This window comes from Leucoraja erinacea, chromosome 8 (genome assembly GCF_028641065.1).
Source record: "Leucoraja erinacea ecotype New England chromosome 8, Leri_hhj_1, whole genome shotgun sequence".
Lineage (NCBI taxonomy): Eukaryota > Metazoa > Chordata > Chondrichthyes > Rajiformes > Rajidae > Leucoraja > Leucoraja erinaceus.
In genome coordinates, this window is record NC_073384.1 from 32,573,725 (window position 1) to 32,591,142 (window position 17,418).

The 17,418-nt window shown below is 40.8% G+C and overlaps 1 protein-coding gene across 3 annotated transcripts in view; it reads right to left on the reverse strand.

The window, feature by feature from the left end:
- Positions 1-690: 690 nt before the first annotated feature.
- Positions 691-17,418, reverse strand: part of LOC129699504 (serine/arginine-rich splicing factor 7-like) — a 33,410-nt gene continuing 16,682 nt past the window's right edge. For 2 of the 3 annotated variants that reach the window (XM_055639360.1, XM_055639358.1), the window contains exons 2-9: positions 13,721-13,901; positions 9,637-9,813; positions 8,621-8,695; positions 8,447-8,524; positions 6,565-6,618; positions 2,540-2,587; positions 1,968-2,003; positions 691-1,092 (exon numbers count right to left, since the gene is read on the reverse strand). In XM_055639360.1, the coding sequence (XP_055495335.1) occupies positions 1,038-1,092; positions 1,968-2,003; positions 2,540-2,587; positions 6,565-6,618; positions 8,447-8,524; positions 8,621-8,695; positions 9,637-9,813; positions 13,721-13,901 (704 nt within the window). In that variant the 3' untranslated portion in view covers positions 691-1,037. Of the gene's footprint in view, positions 1,093-1,967; positions 2,004-2,539; positions 2,588-6,564; positions 6,619-8,446; positions 8,525-8,620; positions 8,696-9,636; positions 9,814-13,720; positions 13,934-17,418 lie in introns of all 3 variants that reach the window. The other variant, XM_055639359.1, reaches the window with a different exon arrangement.

Consider the following 17,418-nt stretch of genomic DNA (forward strand, 5'->3'; position numbering starts at 1 on the left):
CAAAACTTTAAGCAAGAATTTTTTAAACACTTGGTTCGATGAATAGATTCAAATTTAATCAAAAGATCAATCCCACTTACAGATCTGTACCAGTTTTCCAAGAGCCTCCCCTCTGCAGTACTGAAATTACGATATTTCTCAATCCTTTTACATTAATTATATAGTGTAGAGCATCACATAGGATGGAGACATTTCTTTAGCCACAAGGTGGTGAATCTGTGGAATTAATTGTCACAGATGGCTGTGTCATGAAGTTTTTTTAAAGCGGAGATTGATGGGTTCTTGATTAGTAAGGGTGTCATGGTTACGGGGAGAAGACAGGAAAATGGATTTGATCAAAATGCGAAAATTAGTTAGATCAGCCATGATCAAATGAAGGATCTGACTCACTGAGCCAAACGGCCTAATTCTGTTCCTAGTCATACAGCACTGAAACAGGCCCTTCGGCCCAACTCCTCTATGCCAACCAAAATGCCACATTTAAGATAGTCCCCTTTGCCCCATATCCCTCGAAACCTTTCCTATCCATGTACCTGTCCAAATGCCTTTCAAATGTCATTGTACCTGCCTCAATTACTTTCTTTGGCTCAGGTTCTTCAAATAAGTTAGTCTCCCATCCCACTACAATGAATAACTGTATATTGAATTAAATGCAATGATTCTGCACTATATCCATAAAAACCACACCTCTCAGGACAATTCATTTATTTCTATTTCCAGATACAAAAATGTGATACACTTTGAATGGCTTGAGGAATCTGATATTACAACAAGAATACAACACAGTTATGCAGGGAAGAATGCAGATCACTCCATTTAGTCTCTAGGCTGTGCACTCTTTAAAAAAAAAAATCTACCCACGCCAGATTTTCTCCACAAAAAGGGGGAAAAGGAAGCATGGAAATTAAGTTAGAAACAAGCCCTTACATTTAAAATCAAATCAAAAACCCCACAAAGAACCAAAGGATTCCCGTACAACTTCAAAGAATGTAAACAAAAAAAACATTCATTCTAAAGTTTAGCTCTGTAAGTTGTACTTAGTCGTTTAGGTCAGGGGTTGCAGTTCTACGAGAATTTTCAGATGGCGTGCGACTGTGGGAGGAAAAAAGTGTTAGAACAAACTATATGGGCAGAGTTCATTTGCATCCATGCATATTTCAGGAGACTTATAAAGATCCAATCCCCACTCTATATATTGTGGTCTCTTCAAAGGAAAGGCATCAACATGAGGGTGTTTGCTGATACCATTTATCAAATTTTAGTTTGGGAATACAGCATGTAAACAGGCCCTTCTGCCCACCGAGTCCATGCTGACCATCGATCACCTGTTCACACTAGTTCTATCTTATCCCACTTTCTCATCCACATCCGACACCCTCGGGGTAATTTACAGAGGGCCAATTAACCTACACGTCCTTGAGATGTGGGAAGAAACCCACTCAGACACAGGGAGAATGTGCAAACTCCATACAGACAGCACCCGAGGTCATGTTCAAACCAGGGTCTCTGGCACAGTGAGGCAGCAGTTCTACCAGCGGTGCCACTCTCTATTATGTGACAATGTATTCTGGTGCAGAGAGATTAGGGTATATTACAGAAAAGTAATTGGACAATAGTCCATAAACTGGGACAATAAGCTCAATATGGAATTTATAAGCTAATATCATTTCTCATGTATGTTACATGAGCAAGCCCTACCAAAACAAATTGTAGATGTTAAGATTAAACACAGACCACATTATGGTTGTTTGGGTAAACCACTCTATGCTATCAAGTAATGTTGGTTTGCCAACGAGAATAATGTTAAATGCAGAAATAAAACTAAAGCAAGAATTCCACACATCTAAACAGGTTTTTGTGGCACCAATTCAGACATTAAAATAAGAACCTTAATACAAATAATTACAGAGAAGTAGGTGAGGATAATCCAGTTTGTATATAATTTGTCAGTTTAAATAGTTCCTTACCTTCGCTTTGGTGAATGTGTTCTAGATATCGAGCGACTGTGTTTAGAATAGAAGAGGTAGAAGTTAATAGTACATCCAAAGGCCAACAGCACGATCACAACTAGGCAAGAGAAAAGCAAAGTCACACTTCCCAGGTTCAGATTAACACCACAGATGAAAAGGTATAGCTGTCTATTCAGCTAGAAAAAACAGCCTAAATTCCAGAGATTTTTAAAGAGGAATAGTTTCCCCAGACTGACTGCCTTTGTCAAATTAGGACCTGGACGCATGTCTAAAGCGCAAAAGACTGATGAGTACGAATCCAACCCAAACAGAAATGGCAAGATAAAACAATATCCAATAAGGACCAGCATCTTGCAGGAAGCAGGCATGAGCAGCACAGATGATTTTCCAAAATTCCATCACTAAAATCCCCCAAATGTAATCCTCAAATTACACTAAACCTGCAGTCCACTTGCAACTGGCTCAAGTGACCCAATAGAGCAATTTAAAAACTGATAAGGAAGGGTTTGGAGGACGAGAAAAAGAGACAAGTATTTCAAATTGAATAAATATTGTTTGATTTTCCTCACCTTCGAACAACAGAGCGAGACTTGGATCTTCTTGGAGGAGACAGAGATCTACAATAAAACATGTTTGATCAATATTTGCTATACATTTAAATGCAACACCCATGAAGATTAATTATTGTACAACTACAAGCCTCAACTAGAATCTACCATCTTTTGTCAACAGAACTCACAAAAAGGGGTTTCATTTGCAGACATGCATGTCCAAGAGGCCTGTAGATGGAAATGAGCTCAGATACACCAAGGGATATGTGGCAATCTGGAGCTGGTTTGTAGCTTCCATTATCCATTCCCCCTAGAACCCAGCTGACCTGTTATAGCAAGTTTGTGTTCAGTTTGCTGCAAACTCGTTAGATCAGTTGTCAGACCCATGCCAGAGTATGGGCGACCCAAGCGAAGGAGATTGGAGAAATGGTAGCAGCGTTTACAAGACGGCAACAGCAAGGGAATAACTCAGGAAGCCAAGCCAGGGGTAGAGTTCAGCGATTGGGATGGGACGAGTCCAAAATGGAGAACTCTCCATGTGAACATTTATTCTTAAACCAACCAAGGAATTGATTTATTAGTTTTTAAATAAGCTGCAATTAGCCTTGAGCTTTAAATAGCCATTCACGATCAAGAATGTAGTGCCATCCTAAGATTGTGAAACTACAATATCTGTTCCTTAATACAGGCATGATAAGTATTGGCCGGGTGTCCTTTAGGCCAGCTAGGCCCTTGGCAGGGTCCAGGGGCAGCGCCCAGGTGGGGGTTCAGGGGGCTCCTGCATTTTCAATAAAATCGAAAGTAATTCCTAAGCTTTCTGCTGGTAGTGTACATAACAGAAGCTTAGAATTTTTCTAACACATAACCAGTAAAATAACCCCCAAAAGATAAATGTTTAAAAATCTTTACAAAAAATGTTACCTGAATTTCTAAATGAGCCAATTGTAAACATGCCAAAAGAACACATCACCTTAGAAAAGTACCATCTCAAGGCATAATCATGCACAATATTGCAAGGCACAGTTAACTGTCAATACACTAATGCCACATCTCCAACGCTAAGAAAGTAGAAAACTAAAAACCTCTGTCAATAACAATGAAAACAAAAATTCCCCATATAAACAGAAAATCACCAGAAAGGGGAGGGGGTAGCCGCTGCCCGGGAGGTAAGGCCCCGCATCTCTCTAACCCCCACTATCATTGCCGGTACCATTCCCTTTCCAGCCGCAGTTCCATAAGGGAAACACAAAACACTTGTATTAATTTATTTATTTTCCCCACAAGAATGGAGGGGGAGGGGATCAACACCCTGCAGCCATCACCACCGTCTTAGCTGTCCGGGCGTCTTGGTCACCCCGAGCACATGCTCCAGTTCGTGGTCCCGCGTCTCACCCGCTCGTGCACCGGTTCCCTCCGACAAACGGGCACCATCACAGCTCGCATGGCACCGCCGGGCTGATCTCAACAGCAGCCAAAGATCATTGTTGTGTTCCCTCCGCCCACGGCCTCCTGCATGTGTGTGTGTGTGTGTGTGTGTGTGTGTGTGTGTGTGTGTGTGTGTCCCCCGCGCTATTGGCTGACCTTGCTGACTTCCATCATGAATCACAAGCTTGCCCGCCTCCAGACCAGTACCTCCACTGACTCTCCTTCCCTCAACCTTTTATTTTATGATCATGCAAACTAAATTGTGTCAAAATCAGGCACAAAAAATTGAAAAATCTGATTCATTGTTAGGAAAAGAAAATCGGAATTCCGATTTAAATCTGAAAAATATCATGCCTGCTAATATCATATTTTAAATACCTTCAATTCCTATTGAACTTCCATTAAATTACCAAAGTATGAAAACTGCTGCATCCATATTGCTCTCAGATGGTTGTTTTGTCCAAATAATATGAGCAACAAAATGGATATAGTTACAAACCTTGCATATGCATTTGGTTTTTGCATTCTTTATCTGAAGTTGTTAAATTGTCAAAGAATGAACTATGATAAAAGGGATTCCCCCGAGAAAGAATGATCATTTCATCTTTCATATTGTTTGTCCGAAATTAATGGCTGAACCCTGGTGGTTGAGAATATGCTGTTGAATTAACAGAATGTGTATGGATGGGACACATTGCGGTCACTTTGTACCAATGCTGAAGTGAATGAATGTTTAGTGTTGGACGTACCAATCAAGAGACCATTGGAGACACAAGGAACTGCAGATGCTGGTTTATAAGATAGTGCCCGAGTAACTCAGCCTGTCAGGCAGCATCTCTGGAGAACATAAATAGGTGATGTTTCGGGTCTGGACTGATGTCAAGCTGAGTGTTATACAGTCACAGAGCACAGAAACAGGCTCTTCACCCACTGTACATGCAGACCATGAAGTACTAATCCCCCTCTATAGCACATGTAGCCATCCATGCTTTGATGTACATGTTCCTCCAACCATGTACATGCAAGAACACCTGTCCGCACCCACACCAGAGGGGTACAGTTCTGTAATAATGAGTAGGCTGTTTAGGACTGAAATTTCTGCACTCAGATGGTTGTGAACTGTTGGAGGCCTCTATTCCCGCAGACTGTAAATGCATTTATACCAGGTAGGGATCAATAAATTTCTGGGCATTAAGGCAAATCTATGTTCAAGATTCAGTGAATTTTTATGGCAGTCAATGATCAATATCCCAGTGCTGCAAGAATTATCTCCTCTTCCTCCTCCCCCCACCCATCCAACTTAGTATGAGCAACAGGTTAATTACCGGAAAGACTATTACAAGAAAATTACAGGGTTCATACCCTTGGAACAGCTATAAATTCAAGGGCTTTTCAAGGACTTGTCCAAAAATCCCATTTATAAGGACCAAAATACAGCAAACATTGATGGTTTATCAGAGACTTGTATATAAATTGCTTGGTATTGGATGATTTGAATCTGTACCAAATGACAGCAAGTTGGGTGGTCACCAGGTAAGAGTTGATTGAAAATCATGTTTTGCACACCCCTGGTACAAAGAACACAGCAGAAAATTCAACTTTCAACTCAAAGTTCCTTCAAAGTTATGAACCTTTGATATAGTTCATAAAATTGCCAAATGCCCATTGGAATTTGGAGTTGAGACCTTGTTTTCTGTTGTGTTACTTGTGTGCTCTGATATACAGGCACTGATTTTCAAGGAAATCTGAGGAGGTGATCAGTCAATGGTCCATGTTGCACAGAATGAGACTAAACTACATAATAATTAATGACACACAAGATGGTTAATTTATCTATATTCGTACTTCAATAGAGCACTGATGGTCCATTTTCTCATCTCTTAGTTGGTCAATGTGAAACCATGATAACAGAAAACTTTGCTTTTCAACCAGTCCCTGCAAACCTGTACTGTCCCTGCCTGCTTCAAAGTCTCCACTATTGTCCCTGTACCCAAAAAGACAAGGATTACTGGTCTTAATGACTACAAGATTGTACAAACAAGATTGTAGCCTATCACTACATCCCAGTGTATAACTAGCACAATAAAACATATCATACTTAATTTAATAATGACTAAATATTGCAAGGTTGCACTCACTAATTATCATGAAATATAATTATCAAGCAAGTAAAGAAAAAGACAGTGATCAAGTATTTTTAGAGGTGCCGGCCCGCCACCAACTCGCCCCGACTCTCCCGCAGCTCTGGGCCTACACACGCACCCACTCCGTCGACCCTCGCCTCTCCACCGGCAAGCAGCGAGCCGGAGCTGGAGCCGTCACCTCACCAGAGTTCGAGGCACCAGGCCCACAACCTCCACGATGCAGACAGCACGTGGTCTGAATCTGCTGGATCCTAGTGCTCCTCCACTGCCTCATACAGGGAACGTCATTAGCAAACATATCTAACAATGTTTCCCGATTTTTAATAAAAATACGCATTATGAATTTGATGAAAAACGGCACATTGCATGAATACTTTTATCATAAAGAGTGAATTTCAGGACTTTCAAGGCTTTTAAAAATGTTTTGAATTTCAGGACTTTCAAGGACCATACGAGTCCTGCCATTAAACTGACCTGCTTCTCTGCCTTGAGGGGGACCCAGATCTGGATCGTGACCTCGATCGAGACCTGTACAAAATATTATCACAAAACTGAAAACAAGATATATGATGAGCTAAAGCTAGCTATTACAAAATACTTACAGGTACTTGGGTAAACTTGGAAGAAACATTCCCCAATCCTCCCAAAGTGCATTGATGTCATCTACAGTTGACTCTCAATTATCCAGAGTAATGAAGTGTGCATCTCAATAAATAATGCAAAAATACAGATAATACAATGCACATTAAAAAAAAAGGCATTGGAACTAGACACAAAGTGCTGGAGTAACTCAGGGGGTGAGGCAGCATCTCTGGAGAACATGGTTAGGTGATGTTTCCAAAGAAGGCTTCCGACCCAAAACGTCACCTATACATGTTCTCCAGAGATGCTGCCTGACCCGCTGAGTCACTCCGGCACTTTGCTTCTTTTTTTTTGCTTTTCTTGTTTCTCCAGGCATTGGAAACTCTTGCACAGTACATTTAAATGGAGATGATCACCGTTATTTAGTAACTGTACAAGGTAAATATTGGGTCGCACACTTGCAGTGGTTGTATTGCATCAAAGATGCGCAGTTAAAGGAATTTCGCTGCCAGGAATGGTGGTGGAGGCAGATACGATACTTGTATCAGCACATGGATATGCAGGGAATGGATTGTGTGTAAGCAGAGCAGATTAGTTTCACATGGCATCATGTTCGGCAGACATTGCAGGTTGAAGGGCCTGATCCTGTGCTGTTCTATGGTCTGCTTCTGGTGAGATTAGCAGCACTGCACTTAGAATAAGGTTACTACTGATAGGGAGTGAACATCAAACTCGATTCAAACTGCCTGCTTGTCATGTAATTGCAAAGTAATTCTATGTAATGCAAACTGAAACCATCTTAAAATCCAGTTTTATGACATTAGAAAGAATTCACACAACAGTTGACGAGATGTACGATTGTTCAAAGTTGAACTAATTTGCAAATTGTCAATTTTAACTAATTGTCATAACCTGGAATTGCTAGAAACACCTTCATTGACCAGAAATATTAACTTCAGTTTCTCTCTCTCTCTCTCTCCACACAGTTGCTATTTGACCTGCTGAGTACTTCCAGCATTTAGTTTTGTTGTAGATTGTAAGAAAATGGAAAGATGAACTGGGCCTTCTGCTCACAATGTTTGTGCTGAACATGATGCTAGATAAGTTGATCTCCTCTGCCTACACATAGTCCACAACCTTGCATACCCATGTGCCCATTTAAAAGCCTCGTAAAACTCTCATACCTGCCTGCACCACCACCCCTGGCAGTGCGATCCATGCCGCACCACTCTTTAAAGAAAAAGGTTGCCCTGCACATCTTTAAACTTTGCCCTTCTCACCTTAAAGCTATGCCCTCTAGTGTTGGACATTTCCACCCTAGGGAAAAAGATTCTGTCAACCCTATATATGCCTCATGGTTTAACATACCCATCAGGTTTTTCCTCAGCCCTGATGTTCTTGCAGTTTTTGCTTTCCAATTATCTACACGGATGCAATTACTGTCATCCGAATACATTTAAATCACATGGATAGCCACAGTCCAAATTTACCAACGGGTAATTGGGTAATGCGTTCCCCGGGATCACAACTTCTCTTCGATGGGCAACATTTTTATAAAGTTGCCAGGCAAGAAAGAAAACATCTAATTTGTAGAATATAATGATAAGTAAACTGGAGATCAATTTTAAAACAATGAATCGAGGAGGAAGAGAGGGCAAGGAATGTTTTGTAGCCGGAGTAACTCAGTGGGTCAGGCAGCATCTCTGGAAGACATGGACTGGAGATTTTTCGGATCAGACCCTTGTTTAGACTCTAAACAATGTTTAATGCTCACCTGGACCTTTTAGTAGAGAAAGACCTGGACCTCCGAGGAGAAAACGATCTGGATCTCCGAGGAGAGATTGACCTGGACCTTGACAAGGTTGGAACAGTTATTGTTACATCACACAAGACATCCTCAAACCCACAGGAACCACCCATTAACAGTAAACCGGCATTGAAGACGTACCTTCTGCCACGGCTACGGCTATGTGAACGAGTATATCTCCTTCCACGTGATCTTGAGCGTGACCTAGACCTGGATCTGGTTTGACAAGAGGGAGGTTAAATTCAGCTATTTTGGCATCACAGTCATGGAATACCTCTGGTAAAATCAGAATATGATTGCTACAATACAGTATACGTGTCTGTCATTTTGATAGACAATGTGGGGGCCTACATATTTACATATTTTAGATTAAATCTACATAATGCAGACCCATTAAAAAAATAATTACATTTGTTTTACCATTTTGTGAATTGTAAAAACACTTGTAAGTGGTACGTAAAGTAAACCTTGCAAGTTTGCAGGTCAGTCGACCCCCTCTTTGGACCAAGGTCAAGCAGATCTAGGCGATCTAGAAGTATCTATCAGATCATCGCAGCATCTAGATGTTCTTCAATCTAACGACGATCAAATTGACAGCCAAATGAGCCAATGTGAGGCTTGATTGACGCAGGATGGTTTGTCTACGAGGGAATGCGGTCAATATGGTGTTCCTCTAGAAAGGGGCCCAATTGAAAGCCAATTTACAGCATAACGGCGATCACCTTGTCTCATTCTCATACATTTTCTGCCCTCAAAAGAATCTTAAAGGTGAAGCTAGTTGTAGCAGGTTCTCGAGGGGATCGGGCCTCATGCCAATCACCGTATGCTCTAGGCGCATCAATACTGTTGGATTTGCTAGATGCCTCAGCCTGATATCATGAGGCTCACGACATTCTGAATCGCGGTGACTGACTCAAACGAAGAAACCTGAAAGGTTTGGACCAGGTGGAATCATTAATATTCAAAACATTCACAGTGAAACTCAAAGTTAAGCAAAGAAAATAATGCCACAAGACCTGATTAGCACTTAAATGTAAAGCAGCAAGAAGCAACAGTAAAGCACAGCATTTCTTTATTCAGATTAAAATAAAGCTGCTTAAATATATTTTAAAAGCGTTTAAGCGATATCAATAGTCAATGCGAATGGTATCTCGTACCTGCTCCTCCTGCGCCGACTATAGCGATGACAGTCATAAGCATAATGACCCTTTTCTCCACATTCATAGCATCGGTCATTTGGGTCAAAGGGTCGCCGGGCTGGTGGGCGCTCAAAGCGTGAGCGCCGAGGCATTCCTGTTGATAATTCCACTCGGACACGCGAACCACAAATTACCCTTAAGTTAAAGAAATTACTGTTTACACAGATATCCCCGCATAAAGCACCATTAAAATAACCAATATTATCCTTATGTCTGGTTTAGTTTATTATTGTCACGTGTACCGAGGTGCGGTGTAAAGCTTTTTTGTTGCATACTGTCCAGTCAGCGAAAGGTATTGTAATGAATGATCATAGATCCACTTCTGGGACCAGCACCCAGAGTTTCCTGGCTTCAGCGCCATCTTGCGATAGATATCATTGGTATTATAAGGCTTCAGTGAAACTCAGCATATTATTTCAGGTTGCATACCATTAGATTTGTTAATTGAGCTTTTACCACACAAACCATGTTTGCCAGATTTCCTCGACCTGAAGCCCACCTCTATGCATATATATTTCTGCAGCAGTGATATGAACACTACTGGGTCAACAACTTATCAAAGCATACAAAGAAGTAGAAATCATGCCAAACTCCAACATAAAAATGTTATTCATCTGAAAAAAAAATCTTGAAAATTAGCCATGGTTCTGACCAAAATTTCAGGAGAAGAAAAAAACAAAACTTTTTCCATCAGTATGAAGACGTAAAGTCAAAACCATCAATTTGAACTCATCGGGGATGTGGTGGTGCACTCGGTGGTGGTGTAGTGGGGGTGGGGAGAGGGAGGTAAAGATAAAGTACTTACCCCCCCTTTAAAACTTAGAGACAAGCAAACAGGAACATGGCTGAGACAATTAAAAAGGACAATTTATTAAAAGAAAAACAGACATTATAGCCATTAAGCTGTATATTAGGTTCAGAAGCAATAAACACAATAACATCATCCATTCTGGTGAAAATTAAATATACCAAAAACACAGAAACTCATGGACAGCAACAAGTTATATATCAACATAAAAGTTAACAAAATAAGGGTCTCAACCCGAATCGTCGCCCATTCCTTCTCTCCATAGATGCTGCCTCACCTGCTGAGTTTCTCCAACATTTTGTGTCTCTCCAACATTTTGTCTACCTTTAACAAAATATGATCTCTGTTAGCATCCTACCTTTTGAAAAGGGAGACTAAGTGTGGCAATTTACTATCCAATAACTTTCTGCAATGTCATTGGCTTCAGCTTTTATGTTTAGGGGCTTACAAAAAAAGAAGACAGTGATGAGTGGGTTAAAGTGATAGAAGGCAAATAGAGACTTCTGTTGCTGTGACTGATACCAACACCAGTGGAAGAGTCTTGAAGAAAAAACTTTTATTGGCATTTACCACTTATGTTAATGTCTCTTTTTATTAATATCTGGGAGAAAAGGGAATCCAAAGAAAGAGGCAAGCACAGTCTTGTGAATTAATTATAGTTATGAAGCTGTAGTAAAGAGTTTAGTAATGATCTCACGGTAAATCCAACATCCTGTGGAATTGCCGAGGCCATTAATTCCTAATTTGTGGGCGACTAAATCAATTTGAAGAGCTTATTAATAAGATTCAAAAGGTACAGAACAAAGCAAAAACACATTAATAAAACCTATAACGAGTTGTTGTCGAACTCCGTCTCAAAATGAAATAACTATTGCACTTTGTGCACTCTCTAATATCCATGCAGTCAGAAACTTTCAGGTAGTAAAAATGAAGTTTCAAAAGTACACCGTCGCACGTGCTGAGATGAGCTAATATGCACTCTTTGGTCAGCTGAACATGCTCCTTTCACAAAACAAATGGTTAGAACTTCAAATCAACCAAACTCCAATAAAACTTTAAATTTACGTATCTTAGCCATACTTAATACTTTTTGCTTCATGAACATTTCCTCAGCTAATCAAAGTGCACAGTAGAAAAATGTTGACCGTAGAATTTTGCAGTGAGTCATGGTGTTACTCCGGTGTACAAATTCACATTTCCACCATGTTTCCAAATCTGTAGGAAGCATTCAAAGACAACAAAGTCCAGATTCAGAGGAATAATCCCATGTCATCCTTAAAATACTCAAAAAACACCTCAGTTACAGAGATTAGCACAACTGTAGAAGCCAATGTCTGCTGTAAATGTCAGACAACAGAAATAATTGGGTCACCTCGTCCAATATAGTTTTCAATAAAAGTAGCCTACCAAATGTGTACCAGTTGTACATTTCATGAGTTCTAGTGACAGGGTGGAGCGGCTGGACAAGGTAAGCCATCAATACAACCTCAGCCTCAAAAATGAACCAAAATGAACCGTTAATTATTACAGGTGTCAGAGGTTATGGGGAGAAGGCAGGAGAATGGGGCTAGAAAGGAGATAGATCAGCCATGATTGAATGGCGGAGTAGACTTCAAGGGCCAAATGGCCTAATTATGTTCCTATCACTTATGAAAATATACTTATGAAGACACTTCTCTTCATCACTGTGGCAGAGGTACGAGTGGTAGAGGTTCCCTCCCACATCCAAAAAACATGTGGGTGTGTAGGTTAAATGGTCTCCGAATTGTCCCTAGTGTGTAGGGAGTGGATGCGAAAGTGGGATAATAGAGAACAGGCATGGGCAAACTGGACTAGGTGTCAGCATGGAATCAGTGGGCTAAAGAGTTGGATACCGAGTTGGATGATCAGCCATGGTCATATTGAATGGTGGTGCAGGCTCGAAGGGCCGAATGGCCTACTCCTGCACCTATTTTCTATTGTTTCTATGTAAGAGCTCATTTCAATATGCTTCACCAAACATTCGAACAAGAACGAGTAAATAGAGCAGAAATCACTCAACTGTGTAGAATATAAATCACTTAGGGCTACACAAGTTGCTAATAGTGCCAGAGACCCGGGTTCGATCTTGACTACAGGTGATCTCTGTACGAGAGTTGCACATTTTCCCTGTGACCGCGTCGTTTTAGACAATAGACAATTTTCCCAGGTGCTCCGCCTTCCTCCCACATTCCAAAGACATGCAGATTTGTAGGTTAATTGGTTTCTGTAAATTGTCCCTAGTGTGTAGGATATAACCAGTGTAAGAGTCATTGCTGGTTGGTGCGGTCTCAGTGGGCCAAAGAGCCTGTTTCCATGCTGTACCTCTAAACTGAACAAACGGACCCTAGCCAGGTAGAAGAGCAGTGATGCATATCTTCAGTGACTGGACATCGGATCTGATGGGAAAATAGTACTGGTATCCTGACAGAGAACATGACATCTGAGGAAGCTGCATGTCATTTCCACAACTGCCAGATTGCTCGTGTTTAATATGCAGTAATGGCGGCTGCCATTGTTTTCTTATCCATACACTGTTGTACTTGTTATACACATATACAAAGTTGTCCATTTATCGCTCAGACACAGCCTAATATTGAAAGGGGGTGCTAAATTCAAATGGTAAAGTTAATCTATCATTATTCACTCCATTTAGAATATCATGGATGATGCTCAAATGTTCCATATCCTCAGAGTAGAACATACAATGCCCAGCAACCATAAATAAAACAAGTATATCGCTTCAGAAGGAAAAAAGGCATTTATGAGTGTCCATGCTATATTCTACAAGGGGGCAAAACACTGCCATTCAATACCCAAATAAAGTACAGTAAACTAACAAATATATTTATGCATTTGGAATTCTCACCAATAAAAATGTCAACAAATATGCATAAATGGCTATGCATGGCCTGCAAAGGATAGTTTTGTCTAATACTAATATCGCTTTGTCTTTGAATTTCTGTGTAAAAGGAGATTAAATATAGTGCGGATATTTGGAAATAGAATACTAGGGATTTTTTTAAAGCAATTCTCATGCATTCAGCACCCCGTCCATTCTCTGTGGATGCTGATGGTGAAGAGCATGCTGTAACAAAGCATTCTGACCAGTTTTCAATACAACTGAAAACATTGATGTTATGTAATAAGAATACCAGATAACAACAAAAACATGACTATATCAATGGCATTTAGTTTCCTTTAAGGTCGACTTACATGCCATCCAAACCACGAACAGCATCTTCAGCATCTCGTGGCTCCTCAAACTCCACAAAAGCAAAACCAGGGGGATTCCGTGCTATCCAGACAGTCCTCAGTGGTCCATAGTAGCTGAATGCACGCTCTAGTTCCCCTTTACCGGCACCTGTTCCCAAGTTACCTACATAGACCTTGGTTTCTGTTGAGATGCACATCAGACATCATTAGAGTCTGCAAAACAAAACACTAAGTAAAACTGCTTTAGTTAAAGATTTTCAAAGGGAAACTAGACTTTAGAATTGAACAAAAACATACATTACAATGTATATTGAGACCCATTTAAAAACCATAGCTACAATTTAAGAAAATACAGCAAAAGGTGCTATTCAATTAACCGTCTTCATTCAAATGACTTCTTTAATATCCATAGATAATGAACACAAATGTTTGCACAAGTAGTTGAACATCACTGAGAAATGCCTTTGCACTACATGTTGAATTTTATCCGTCTGAAGGATTGCATCAGATTCATTTGACATAAGATTAATTTAGAACCAGAATATCAATGGCTCAACAACCACACAAAACTAATTGGAAGTTATGATATAACTAATTAAAACAATTGGAAAGATCTATTCATTGTTCAGTAACTGATGAACATTGAAAAGATCAAACTAAGTTTATAAATATGTCCAGCTTTCATGAAATAGAGTAAAGATCCCGAGAGCAAAAGACTGCCTGAGAACAAAAGGATCAGGTGGAGACAGTGATAGGAAAGACAGGCTAGTGAGTAATACGACAGTGCAATGCACTGAAACACAAGTGATTCCCTAGACTTGCATGTTGAGCACCATCCAATCATAAGTTCTCATCTGGTTCCACTGTCAGCACTTACCTCAGTCCAAGCGCTATACCAGGTTGAGTATTAACTAGCCTTGGTAAACATTTTGTTATAGTATCTATCGTAGATAGAAAATTATTTGGTGGCTATCCCAGTTAGACGAGGCATTAAACATTTTCCAAGCACTAGACAGTCACAAAAAGAATCATGACACTGCTCTTCAGAAGTCCCCTGATGTCATGACCAACATTCCTTCATCAACCATCAGGAAAAGTAGCTTTACATTTACCTTTATTAGATTGCAACTTGAGTAAAGGGGTCTTAGGCAGTTAAATACAACATTTTATATTAACTGAACCGATGAACAAGTCTACAATGGGCCACACTTTAAAAGTTTCGTGGTAATTTATTTAAATTCATTTGAACATGTAGTAAGCCAATAACCATGAAGCTGTGGAAATAACAAAAGAAAATAACAAGAGACAAGTGCAGGAAATATACTATTCAGGGTTTCACATGAGTGATGTTTTGGCACTGTAAACTGCAAATATTGGCTTGGATTTTGCAGTGGAATGGCAGCAAAACTATCATTCAATATTACATGGAGAAATAGATGACAATATTTTGATTTTAAAACTTTTTTTTGCTAAAATTTGCAACACATCTATGCAAAAAAGAGAAAGGTCTGGTGTGAGTCTGCCTCCACCTTTAAATTCCAGATCAGATATACAAAAGGACTGGGTACTCTACAGCCTCACCTCCAAAACCAGAAATACATAATATAAACATCAAATATAGAAATCAAAATATTATATATTTTAGAGCATTTTGGAGTGGCGCAGCTGGTAGAGCCACTGCCTCACAGATGTGACGTAGTTGAGTAGCCATCAACTGCTTATTTCCATATTGAAAGCCGGTTATTTGAAACCCATCATAAAAATATGTCCTAGAATAAATGTACAAACTCCCGAAAAAACATAAATTTACTTTAAAAATTGTGATGATTTCTGTGATGTGTACAGGATATGTGACTGGTTTGCCGAGGGTGGCACGGTGTTGCAGCTGGTAGAGCTGATGCCTCAGTGCCAGAGACGTGGGTTCAATCCTTACTTTAGAAATACAGCATGGAAACAGACCTTTCGGCCCAGCAAGTCTGTGCCTATCAGCGATCCACCTCGTACTCCAACATTATCCTACACACCAGGACCAATTTAGAATTTCACTGAAACCAATTAACCTACAAACACATAAGTTTTAGGCGTGTGGGAGGACTCGTTTTCAGTGAGAACGTACAAATTCCGTATAGACAGCACCCGTAGTCAGGATCGAACTTGGATCTCTGGTGCTGTAAGGCAGCAGCTCTACCGCTACGCCACTGTGCCTCCCTACAAGAGGAATCGAATATAGGAGCAAAGAGGTCCTTCTGCAGTTGTACAGAACCCAAGTGAGACTACACCTGGAGGTTTACATGGTTAATTCCCGGGATGGCGGGACTGTCATATGCTGAGAGAATGGAGCAGCAGGGCTTGTACACTCTGGAGTTTAGAAGGATGAGAGGATATCTCATTGAAACATATAAGATTGTTAAGGGTTTGGCCAACTCTAGAGGCAGGAAACATGTCCCGGTGTTGGGAGAGTCCAGAACCAGGGGCCACAGTTTAACAATAAGGAGTAAGCCATTTAGAACGGAGACGAGGAAACATTTTTTCTCAAAGAGAGTGGTGAGTCTGTGGAAATCTCTGCCTCAGAGGGCGGTAGAGGCAGGTTCTCTGGATGCTTTCAAGAGAGAGCTAGATAGGGCTCTTAAAAATAGCAGAGTCAGGGGATATGGGGAGAAGATAGGAACAGGGTACTGATTGGGGATGATCAGCCATGATCACATTGAATGGCGGTGCTGGCTCGAAGGGCCGAATGGCCTACTCCTGCACCTATTGTCTACTTTGGGTGCTATGTACATTTTCTCTGTGATCACGTTGGTTTTCTCCAGGTGCTCTGGTTTGCTCCAATATCTTCCAAAAAAGATTTGTAGATTGATCCTGTAATTTGCCCCCAATGTGTAGGACGTGGAAGCAAAATTAGGATAGTGTAAAACTAGTGTGAACGGGTAACTGATGGTCCACGTGGACTCAGTGGGCCAAAAGGCCTGTTTTCATGTATCTTGTAATCAAATCCATTTTGTAACTAGTACAAACATCTTAGAAACATAGAAAATAAGTGCAGGAGTAGACCATTCGGCCCTTCGAACCAGCACCGCCATTCATGGCTGATCATCCAAAATCAGTACCCATTCCCTTGATTCCATTAGCTCCAAGAGCTGTATCTAACTCTATCTTGAAAACATCCAGTGAATTGGCCTCCATTGCCTTCTTTGGCAGAGAATTCCAGATTCACAACTTTCTGGGTGAAAATGTTTTTCCTCATCCAGTCTTTAATGGCCTACCCCATATTCTTAAACTTACTCCCCTCACATTGCCAATCCGACCTCTCTGTCCTGGGTCTCCTCCATTGCCAGAGTGAGCAATACCGGAAATTGGAGGAACAGCACCTCATATTCCACCTGCGTTGCTTGCGTCCGGATGGCATGAACGTTGAATTCTCCCAGTTTTGCTAGCCCTTGCTGTCTCCTCCCCTTCCTTAACCCTCGAGCTGTCTCCTCCCATCCCCCCGCCCTCGGGCTCCTCCTCCTCCCTTTTTCCTTCCTTCTCCCTCTCACCCCCCATCAGTCTGAAGAAGGGTTTTGGCCCGAAACGTCGCCCATTTCCTTCGCTCCATAGATGCTGCTGCACCAGCTGAGTTTCTCCAGCATTTTTGTGTACCTTCTTAAACTGTGACCCCTGGTTCTAGACTCCCCCAACAACTGGAACATTTTTCCTGC